Source organism: Mandrillus leucophaeus, unplaced genomic scaffold (assembly GCF_000951045.1).
Source record: "Mandrillus leucophaeus isolate KB7577 unplaced genomic scaffold, Mleu.le_1.0 Scaffold283, whole genome shotgun sequence".
NCBI lineage: Eukaryota > Metazoa > Chordata > Mammalia > Primates > Cercopithecidae > Mandrillus > Mandrillus leucophaeus.
In genome coordinates this window covers 288417-300520 of record NW_012102954.1, presented here as the reverse complement: position 1 = coordinate 300520, position 12104 = coordinate 288417, and the positions used below count along the sequence as shown (strand labels likewise).

Sequence of the window (12104 nt, the reverse complement as noted above, 5' to 3'; positions counted from 1 at the left end):
TTTTTTTGAGATGGAGTTTCACTCTGTCACCCAGGCTGGAGTGCAGTGACATGATCTTAACTCACTGCAGCCTCTACCTCCCAGGGTCAAGTGATTTTCCTGCCTCAGCTTCCTGAATTGCTGAGACTACAGGCATGCTCCACCACATCTGGCTAATTTTTGTATTTTTAGTAGAGAAGGGGTTTCACCATGTTGATCAGGCTGGTCTTGAACTTATGACCTCAAGTGATCCACCCGCCTCAGCCTTCCAAAGTGCTGGGATTACAGATGTGAGCCACTGCACCCAGCCTCATCTTAACTGTTTTAAGTGTATAGTTCATTGGCATTAGGCACATTCACATTGTTATACAACCATCACCACCATCCCATCTCTAAAACTTTTCCTTTTTGCAAAACTGAAATCTTCTACCCATTAAGCAAAAACTCCTTATTCTTTCTTCCCCAGTCCAGCATCTGGCAACTAGCATCCCACTTTTATCTCTCCATGGTTTTTTTTTTTGAGACAGTCTGTCACTCTGTCACTCAGGCTGGAGTGCAGTGGCACGATCTTGGCTCACTGCAACCTGTGCCTTCCCGGGTTCAAATGATCCTCCTGCCTCAGCCTCCCAAGTAGCTGGGATTTAAGATGGAGTCTCAGTCTGTTGCCCAGGTTGGAATGCAGTGGTACGATCTTGGTTCACTGCAACCTCTGTCTCCTGGGTTCAAGTGATTCTCTTGCTTCAGCCTCCCAAGTAGCTGGGATTACAGATGTGTGCCATCACGCCTGGCCAATTTTTGTATTTTTAGTAGAGATGGTGTTTCACCATGTTGGCCAGGCTGTTCTCAAACTCCTTACCTCAGGTGATCTGCCCACCTCAGCCTCCCAAAGTGCTGGGATTACAGGTGTGAGCCACCATGCCCATCCATTGCCCTTTTTTTTTTGATTGGCTTATTTCACTTAGCATAATGTCCTTAAGGTGCATTTGCGTTGTAGTATATATCAGAATCTTCTTTTTAAGGCAGAATCATGTTCCATTGTAGTTATGTATGTACTGTATTGATGGTTCTTTTATCTTGTTTCTCTCGCTCTTTCACTTTCTCCTCTGTCTCCACCTCCCCAGAACCTAGCACAATTTTTGACACTTTTTTTTTTTTTTTTTTTTTGAGATGGAGTTTTGCTCTGTCGCCCAGGCTGAGTGCGATTTCGGCTCACTGCAAGCTCCGCCTCGAGGGTTCACGCCATTCTCTTGCCTCAGCCTCCTGAGTAGCTGGGACTACAGGCGCCTGCCACCACGCCCGGCTAATTTTTTGTATTTTTAATAGACACAGGGTTTCACCGTGTTAACCAAGATGGTCTCGATCTCCTGTCCTCGTGATCCACCCGCTTTGGCCTCCTGAAGTGCTAGGATTACAGGCGTGAGCCACTGTGCCCAGCCCCTATTTTTGGCACTTTGATGTAGTTCTGTGAGTGCGTATTGTTGCATGAATATGTATATCATGGAGGTACTATAGTGATACAGTAGGAGCTATTGGGAAACTTGGGTTTTTAGTCATGGGTCTTCTATTGATTTTCTCTGTGATCTTAGGTAAATACATTATTTTGTTCATCTTAGTTTAGTAAAATGTAGATACCAACCACCTGACAAGACTTGAGGTAGTTCCATGAGATAATAGAGGTTCCCATTATCGCAGCTCTCACGGTAGAAGGTTGCTTCATGGGAGCAAGCTTCATCACAATGTGAAATTAATCTCTTATAGAATTTGGCCTTACTCAAATATTCTAGCTTCCTGCCCCAGCCTATCCAGTCTGTGGCTTTAAGGAGTGTGTCTCTTTTGATTCTTGGAGAATACCTGACAACAGAAATTGATTTCAAGGTGAAATTATGTAACTTGCATGCTTGCTTGAATCTGTGGAACTAAGGATAAATAGGGATTTGGAGGTTAGATTAGATCATCAGAAATGCCATCAGGATAAAAGCCAAGTGGACCCTCAAAAAGAGTAACTTGAATTTCAAAGGATATCAAGGTTCTTGGGAACATTGATGAAATCTAGAAATATTTTGATAGAAATGACCTGCTTTATGAGTATGTCGTTCTCATTTATCATTGTCAACATAATTTATCCTTTTGCTGTCGTCCAGATTTTCAGAAGCAATCTCTCTCCCTGAAACTCAACAGCTGATTTTTTTCTTTGTTCATCCTGAGAGTTAATATAGTTGCAATTATAAACGGAATTTTTAAAAAATATAGGCCACAAAAAGAAAGTAAAAGTTTTATTACTTTTAGTTTTGTAATTTATATTGAAGTTTTTGTTCCTGTTTTAAGTGAATTAATATTAAGTTGCTTTTTTCTGATATCAGTTATCCTCAGGAATTGAGGATTTTCTATATGAATTTTTTTTCTTTTCTTTCTTTTTTTTTTTTTAAGAGGGATTCTTCCTCTTGTTGCCCAGGCTGGAGTGCAATGGCGCAATCTCAGCTCACCGCAACCTCTGCCGCCCAAGTAACTGGGATTACAGACATATGCCACCACGCCCGGCTAATTTTTGTAGTTTTAGTAGAGACGGGATTTCACCATGTTGGCCAGGCTGGTCTCGAATTCCTGACCTCGTGATCCACCCGCCTCGGCCTCCCAAAGTGCTGGGATTACAGGTGTGAGCCACTGTCCCCGGCTCTTTATGAATATTATCTGAAAGATGCGTAATTCCTAACAAATATGAAATTATAGCAGTGGCTATAAATATTGAATATTTTATGAAACTGTGTCTTTACTGGTAATTTCTTTTCTTAACATAATGGTTGTTGGGGCTTCACACTTATCCCACAAGTATTAGCTTTGGAAACCAGAATAGACAAACATATTACTTTAGACAGGCTCGATACTTTAGAGCAGCTCTCTAAACATTTGATGTAGATTCATTTGGTTTATTTAGAATTGACTTTATGTAGTTATGATGTATTCAGGTTTTTTAAAAACCTGGTGGCAGAATGTCATTAAAATTAATCTATATACTACAAAGAAATTTTGAAAATTGTATTAAAAATACTTAAAAAATTCATAGATGGGGGAAAAACTTGATTCACTTTTTAAAAAAGAAACTGTACCAGCCTGGGCAACATGACAAAACTCCATGTCTAAAAAAAATTTTTAAATAGCTGAGAATGGTGGCATGTGCCTGTGGCCCCAGCTACTCAGAAGGCTGAGGTGGGAGGATCATTTGAGCCCAGAAGATCGAGGCTGCAGTGAGCTATGATCACACCACTGCTTTCTAGCCTGGGTAAAAAAAAAAAAAAAAGGCATACTTTGGCATTGTTATCAGGAAAAATGGCCCAGAAGCTGCTAAGCATTAGTTCTTTATTTTTGTCTAAAGTGAAAGTCCTTTCTTTCTCTCTTACCCTTTCTCCCTCACTGTCATGCTCTCTCCTTCATCTCTATAGCTGGATCTATGAGTTTAATCATAGTATCTAAAGGTTAGAGCAGATTCTAGAGATAATTTAGTTATCAATCTTCTCTACTTCTTAGATGCTTGACTTTCTTCTTTAGCCAGTGTATTTGATTATCCAGCATCTGCTTGGGATACCTTTAGTGACTAGAAACTCACTTGTGTTGAAATAGTCATTTCAATTGGAAATTTTTGTTAGAAGTTATTTCTTAGTGCTGAGCTGAAGTATTTTCTGTTTCTCTGCATTTGATGTGATACAGATTGGTTCTAAGCCTTTAACCTGACAGCCTGGATTAGTTAGGATAATCTTGGTTTTTCTGCCAAAATAATCTCCAAATCTCTGAAGGGTAAAAAACCTGTTTTTTAAAAAATTCATACTTCATGATTATCTATATGACCATTGTGAGTTCAAAAAGTATCTTCTCTTCATAGTCATTCAGGGACACAGGCTAACCGAGGAGCTGCCATCTCAGATGGTGGAAGAAAATAAACTTTGGAAGGTCTTGCATAGGTAGTAATAAATGCTATGACCCAAGAATGACACACATCACTTCTACTCATAACTCATCTGCCAGGAGTAGTGTCATGACTCTAACTACAAGATGGGGTGGGAGTGGTAGGAAGTGCAAGTGCAGTTCTACCGTGTGCCCAGAATGGGAGAAAGCTGGAATACTTCGTGAATGGGAATAACGGCTATCACACAGTCTTCAAGAATTTGAAGATCTGTTATGTCTGTAGTCTCTTCTTGCCTAGGATAAAAATTCCTGATATTTCAACTCAATATAATATGATTTTCAGTTCCCCAAGCATCCAGACACTAGAGTTTTTCATTGTTGTTTCTGAAGGGTCCTATCCAGAAGGGAACGCAGTATGGAATCTGGCTGGGGTGGATAGAAAAAACATTTTTTTTATCCTGTTTGGCTGTCTAAAATCAGATAGTATTAAATCTGTCAGTGTTTAAATTAGTCCAGTAACTATCTGTTTTATAAGTGTGGATATCAGTTGTACCTTCATGGCTTAAGTTCAAATGGGAAGACAGCTATAGATAGTAGAATACAGAGATGGAAGTTTTAAGACTTGGGTTCATGTCCTGACTTTCAGGAGCTGTGTTACACAGGGCACGTTGCTTAGTTGCCCTGAGCTTTCTCTCTGATGGATATAGCAACAGTATTGATGAACACATGAGTTAAACTGTTTTTGTAGAGTTTAATGTAAGCTAATATTAAGTATTGCTAAGAAGTAGTGTTTTGTTTAGTTCTGCCTAGGGTTACCACAGTTCATTAGTGGCTCATTAAGTGTTGAACATGAAATGACGAACATACATTCTGCAGTCCTTGTGAGTGTAGAGCATCATCACATAAATTTTTATACTATTATTGAAAAAAGTCAAACTGATGTGCTGCCTCTCATTTGCAGGTAGGGTTCTTTCACAGTCTACTCCCGGAACTCCATCAAAGACCATAACAATATCTGAAAGTGGTGTTATTGGATCAACTTTAAATTCTACAACACAGACACCAAATAAAATAGCCATCTCACCTTTGAAATCGCCAAATAAGGTAAAAAATCAATTAGCCACAAATACCAAATATTGTGGTTGATGCCTTTATTTTCTTACTAGTCACTTCAGATACTTCAGTTTTAATACATTCCCAAGCAAGTAATAGGCATTCAGTGAAGACTGGATTAATTAAGTAATCAAGGATGTCTGACAGATTAAAAAACTTACTTTAAACACATAGTAATCATTTTGTATGTGAATATGATTTCCATAGCCCATATGAATGTGGGTACAACAAAATCTTTTGAATAAAGTTGATAATGTAGGTGTTTAGTTCTTCTTTAGTTAATATTTTAGCAAAATTACTGTATTTGTGGAAGGTACATATAGACTTAACAATATAAATATAAAATATTGAATGTAACTTTAAAAAAATGGAGATCTGAACTTCTGCTTGGTAACAGGACCCAGAGTACTAGAAATTGCCATCAGATGCTGGTAGCCATATTATCAGTGTTGTTTAAACTTGAGTACATTTTATTGGAAGCATTCAAATGCTTTCTCATTTTGTTGTCAGGTAAAGTAAGTCATCTAACTCACTTTCCTAAAACATACAGTTGTTATTATACCAGCATAACATTTTGAAAAAGATATGTTTTAAAGGACATATTATTCAGATAGAAAGCCAAACATTATTATTCTGTCAGGTTTCATGCTTGTGACTCTGGAAACATACTGCCCTTTGCACCTGCTTTCTTTGATTTGTTACTGTTCATAAATAGAACAAACATTAAACATTTGCCTTACATTTTTTAAAAGTCTGGGTGTTGGTTTCTTTAATGAACCTTGAATATAATGTACAAATATGATATCTCATATAGTTTATTAAGGTCAAATTCTTCCTTCATAAGGTTGCCCTAAATCGAATGAATTTGGCAGAAATTTGAGGGTAACTGTGCCATGCATAGTGATAGGCACTGGGGATAAAACATGGATGAGGTTTTTCATTTCAAGGAGTTCAATAAGGTAGTTAGGCTGAAACATTAAAAATTATCCTACAGAATTACAGTGGTCACAGATGGATTAATGACTGCTGTGTGTTTGGCAGGGAAGGTTTATACAAAGGAGCTTATTCTTGAAAGGTGTTAACCTTAAAGGTGGGTTGGACTTAGCTCTGGATGAGCAGAAGGGGCTTTCAGGATTGAGGTGATACTTTACATAAAGGTGTAAAAGTGTGGCCTTTCAGGGAGCCTCACTGATTTTTGCAGTGTGAGAGCCGAGGGTGCTAAGGTTAGATGGGACGTTTTCATTGTCTTCAGGGGAGTTTGGACTTCTGTGACTTCTCATTGCTTCTAGGACAGTGATTCTCACCCTTATCTGCTTATTGGGATCACCTGGAGAGGTTTAATAAATATTGATGCCTGGTTCTCATCCCCAGAGATTCTGTTCTCATTTCTCTAGACTTGACCTGGTACCAGGATTTTACAAAGCTCTCTAAGTGATTCTACTGGGTAGCCTAGATTGGGAACCACTGCTATAAATAATACGAAATTTGCGTTTTTAAAAATACGACTCTTGTGGCATTATGAGAGATAGTTTGGGGGAAGGTAAGCCTGTATTGTGGGAGAGATCAGTTAGGTTAGTGATTCTCAACCTTGGCTGCAGTTAGTACTGAGGACCTCTTGAGAAAACTAATGGCAGGCCCCTACCTGACCCCATTTAAGTCAGAATCTCTAGGCTGGGGCCTGTGTGTTAAATTTAATCTTTTAAAAGTGTAGGCCAGGGTAGAGAATCACCAAGAGATTATTACAGTGCTTCATGTTTGAACTACACTAGTAGCTCAGGGGCAGGAGAAAGAGATGTGTTGAAAGAGGTTCAGTATCTTAGGGGGAGAATCTAGGATGACTCCTGTATTTCCGACTTGAATAATGGGGTAGATGGTAGCCCTGTGGACTAATTTGACTGGTATATAGTTTATACCTGATGACATATGAATAGGAACTGGCTTTATTGTTTTCCCATCCTTGACTTTAGCCCTGCCATATTGGATCTTCCTTTCTTGCCTCTTGGCAAGATTTTACACTTAACTGTAAGAACAAGCTTGTTTTATTTCGAGACCAGCCTGACCAACATGGAGAAACCCCATCTCTACTAAAAATACAAAATTAGCTGGGCGTGGTGGCGCATGCCTGTAATCCCAGCTACTTGGGAGGCTGAGGCAGGAGAAATGCTTGAACCTGGGAGGTGGAGGTTGCAGTGTGCCGAGATCGTGCCATTGCTCTCCAGCCTGGGCAACAAAAGCAAAACTCCGTCTCCAGAAAAAAAAAAAACAAAAAAACAAAAAAAAACCCAGAAAAACAAAAACAAGCTTGTTCTGGCGATTAAAATTCACAGGTGTGAAATGTACAGTCAAAAGCTTACATCCAGTTGAAAGCTTATTTACCTCTCAGGTGAGATCTAACCATGGCTCAGGGATCTGCGGTGGAGAAGAGGCGCATGATCTGTTTCTTCACTCTTCAACCTCCTCTCCCTTTCTGATTTTGTCTTCTGATCAGAAGGAAGATTAGAGGAGAAAGGACAAGGTTTTGTTTGACTGAGACTATTGTACTCCAGCTTCTGGTGCCTTCTGTGTAACAGGTGTCCAAATGTAGACTTACGGAGATGTTCACTCAGGATGGTTTTTTGGAACCCTCCTGTGGGCTATGTCCACATTGCCAAGTTCCCTGTCAGGGGTACGGTGTACCCTCCAGCTGCCTTTTGCAGCCTCCCTTTAGCTCTTGATTCCTGTAGTCTACGCCTGGCACTCCTGAGTGCCTTTACTCCACAAGGTACATGGCTTTGGCAGGGTTCCATCAAGATGTCTTAGCCCTTCTGCAGCATCTGCGTGGCCAGTGGGAAACCTCTACAACCCAGTGGTAAAAGTGCAGCTTGCCCAACTGCTGTCCTCTAAATCTTTGCCCTACCATTGTGACAGCTGCAGCCATCTTCTTTCTTGCAGAATTTTCCAGGCTGGGACCAGTTTCTGTGTTCACATATTCTCTGAATAAACTCTTGAGGCTATCTGTCAGGTTATCCCAGGAACTCTCGCTGCATTTAGTTCTGGTGTTTAAAACAAGATACAGCTCAGTTCCTTTTTTTCTTTTCTTTTTCTTTTTTTTTTTTTTTTTTGAGATGGAGTCTTGCTCTATCACCAGGCTGGAGTGCAGTGGCGCCATCTCTGCTCACTGCAACCTCCGCCTCCTGAGTAGCTGGGATTACAGGCATGTGCCACCACACCCAGCTCATTTTTCTATTTTTAGTAGAGACAGGTTTTCGCCATGTCATCCAGGAGGGCCTCAATCTCCTGACCTCATGATCTGCCCTCCTTGGCCTCCCAGTGCTGGGATTACAGGTGTAACAGCTGAGTTTCTTTATCTTAATAAGTTGATAGCCAAAAAAGATTCAGATGTCAGGGCTGGGTCTAGTGACTCATGGCTGTAATCCCAGCACTTTGGTAGGTTGAGGTGGGCAGATCACCTGAGATCAGGAGTTCGAGACCAGCCTGGCTAACATGGTGAAACCCTGTCTCTACTAAAAATACAGAAACTAGCTGGGTGTGGTAGCACATCCTAGCTACTTGGGAGGCTGAGGCAGGAGAATTGCTTGAACTGGGGAGGCAGAGGTTGCAGCGAGCTGAGATTGTGCCACTGCACTCCAGCCTGGGTGACAGAATGAGACTCTGTCTCAAAATGTAAACAAACAAAACCAAAAAACCCCAAAGATTCAGATGTCAATTTCTCCTTGCAGTTGTCACCTAGTCTGTCTCAGAGGTTTTTTTTTTTTCCTTTCCCCTCACTCAGAGACGCGAAGCCCTGGCATTCTCCATCTTTGCAAATTTTCTTCTATTCTTTTTTTTTTTTTTTTTTTTAAATAGGAGGTGGATAATAGGGATACCATCTTTTGGTAAGTCTGGCATGGATGTCCTTTTTAGAGTGTGGGGGAGTTTGTCATTTTTCGTTTAGCTTTGCGGCCTCACTTCAGCCAGATTCTGAGATAGTAGAAAGTATCCCATCCTATCTCATACTAAAATATAGCAGTACTATAGGCTTGGGCAGAGAGATGTTTTTAGAACTTTTTTTTGTTTTTGTTTTTGTTTGTCATTGAAGTACCCACGGATTATCTAGATGAGGATGTCCATTGTGAAACTGAATGTAGGCAGTGACTGAAACTATGGATATAGATGAAATCATCTGGGGAGCATCAGATTGTATGTAGAGAGAAAAGAAAAGCAGGACTGAACCATAAAATATTAAGTGTTAGTAGAAGAAAAGGAGCCAATGGGAGAGAGTAAATGATAAGGGAGGGAGGATGATTTCAAAAAGGATACTAGACCCCAATTTCAAATGTCAGAGAAAAGTCAATTACGAAAATGACTAAAAAGTGAGGATTTGCTGGAGATCTCCTTGTTTCTACTGATAGAGGCCAAAAGGAAAGCTGAACCACTCACCCTTCCCTACCCACCAGCACTCAACATTCTGACTGCTATCTGCCTTGAGTCAGTTGAGACTCCTCTCATTATTTATCTTTGTTGATACTGGGTACCCTCAACCCCCCGACTCTTAGATCACCTTTCATCTCCTGAATCTAATCTCCTTAAGGCTCTTGCTGTCTTCTGACCCCGTTTCCACCCATGCCTCTCTTGAAATCCTTCCACTGTGCCTTCTCTGGAGTTCATAATCAAAATAGTAATTCCCTAAATTCACAACCTTTTCACTGAACGTTCCTTTTATCTCCTTGCTCTAATGGATACCTGGGTCTCCCTGAGGACACTGCTTCTCCTGCAGACCTATTAAGTGATGACTCTTTTTCTCCTTCAGCTCTTATACCTCTGGGCCTGGAAGCCTAGGTATTTCCCGTGATTATTCTCTTTACAATTTCAGAACGTTTTCACCCCCTCCTCCAGCTTTAAATCTAATGTTACTAAGTTTGTTGTTGGGAAATCAAGCATGGCTAGTGTTTTCTCAATTTATATTGTAGTTGTCTCCTATTGCAGGACAGATTTCTTCCATTATATTTATTTTCTAAAGTAATCCTCAGTTTTCTTCAATATTTATTAGATATACAACTAAGCATTAAACTAATAAAAATGTGATTCGGCTTGGTTTACTTTATTCTTGGTTAGACAATGCTGTTATCTTTTACTTTAATGTGACTTTAATGTGACTTTTGTAATCTTATTCTTAGACTTTCAGTATCATTTTTTACATGGCCCTTTTCAGTTTATCTCAGAAATACAAGGTAGCTTTCTTCAAAATTTTTCTTTAAAAAAAACATTATTTTTTCTTGAAGACGGAGTCTCACTCTATTGCCCACGCTGGAGTGCAGTGGCACGATCTTGGCTCACCCTAACCTCTGCCTCCCGGGTTCAGGCGATTCTCCTGCCTCAGCTTCCCGAGTAGCTATGCCATCATGCCTGGCTAATTTATATATTTTTAGTAGACATGTAGTTTCGCCATGTTGACTAGGCTGGCCTCAAGTGATCCACCCAACTCAGCCTCTGAAAGTGCTAGGATTATAGGCATGAGCCACTGCACCGGCCTTTTAAATTTTTTTCTTTTTTTTTTTGAGCAATAAAGCTTTTTAATCATCTGGGTTAAATTTTTTTCTTATTCACTTAACAGCAAGCTCATCCTTAACAAAGTAGCTTAATAGCCAAAAATATATCCATCTAATTTACAATAATAGAAAAAGAATTTTATGACAGTCTTTATACATGCAGAAGAATCCTGATAATATCCAACCTCCATTTTGATTGAAATACTTGAACCCACAAAAATAGAAGGACACTTGGATAATTTGAAAAGGGAGAAAAATATATCAAACTTTATGTAATGGTGCAGTGTTGATCAGGGATTCCCACTTTCAATACTTGTTTAATTCTACTGCAGGTCTGAGTTAATGCAGTAAGGCAAGAAAAAAGAAAAAGTGGCTGGTGGGCGTGGTGGCTCACACCTGTAATCCCAACACTTTGGGAGGCCAAGGTGGGAGGATCATTTGAGGTCAGGAGTTTGAGGCCAGTGTGGCTAACATGGTGAAACCCTGTCTCTATTAAAAATACAAAAATTACCCAGGCGTGGTGGCACGCGCCTGTAGTCCCAGCTACTCGGGAGGCTGAGGCATGAGAATTGCTTGAACCTGGGAGGCAGAGGTTGCAGTGAGCTGAGATTGTGCCACTGCATTTCAGCCTGGCGACAGAGCAAGACTCTGTCTCAATAAAAAGAAAAGAGGAAGGGAGGGGAGGGGAGCGGAGGGAGGGGAGGTGGAGTGAGGGAGGGAGGGAGGGAAGGAAGGAAGAGGAAGGGAGGAAGGAAGGAAGGAAGGAAGGAAGGAAAAGTGTATAGAGGTTCAAAAGAAAGTTAAAAAAAGTCATAATTCACATATTACATTATTATATATATATAAAATTAAGAAATTTACTATGAACTCTTAGAATTAGTACATAAATTATAAATTTAGCACAGTGATTGGATACATGGTCAATATAAAATATTTTAAACCCTTTATATTTAATGTAATTGTTGATATGATTGAATTTAAATCTTCCACCTTACTAGTTTTCTGTTTGTCTCATCTTTATGTTCTTTCTTTAACTGTTTTCCTGCCCTTTTTTGGTTAATTGAAGTTTTTCATGATTCTATTTTATTTCCATGATTGGCTTGTTATAAGTACAAAGAGTTTTTTTTTAGTGGTTGCTGTACAGTCAAATATACATTTTGATTTATCACAGTCTACTTTCCAATTTATATTACTTAATGTAGAGTAAGAACCTTACAATAGAGTGTTTCCAATTTCTCCCTCCTGTTCTGTATGCTATTGTTGTTAAACATTTTATTTTTACCTATTATAAATTCCATAACCCATTTTAGTGTTTTAGCTTTAGGCAAAATTACCTCATGAAGCAACTGAAAATAAGAAAAACAAGTCCTTTATTTGCTTTTATTTTAACCATATCCTATATACTTCCTTGCTTTGGGTAGGTCCAAATCTCAGACTGGTGTCGAATTCATCTCTAAAGAACTTTTAAAAATATTTCTTTTAATGAAAGACTACTGACAATAGATTCTCTCAGCTTTTGCTTGTTTGAAAAATTTGTATCTTTTTTTTTTTTTTTTTTTTTTTTTTGAGACGGAGTCTCGCTCTGTC

The 12104-nt window shown here is 39.5% G+C and overlaps 1 protein-coding gene across 4 annotated transcripts in view; it reads left to right on the top strand.

Moving 5' to 3' along the window:
* The window catches only part of LIN54 (lin-54 DREAM MuvB core complex component), a 90114-nt gene that overhangs the window by 37718 nt on the left and 40292 nt on the right, over window positions 1–12104 (top strand). For 3 of the 4 annotated variants that reach the window (XM_011985425.1, XM_011985423.1, XM_011985426.1), the window contains exon 4: window positions 4838–4980. The exons of the other annotated variant lie outside the window; for it this stretch is intronic. In XM_011985425.1, coding sequence (XP_011840815.1) covers window positions 4838–4980 — 143 coding nt within the window. The remainder of the gene's footprint in view (window positions 1–4837; window positions 4981–12104) is intronic. 4 annotated transcript variants of the gene reach the window in all.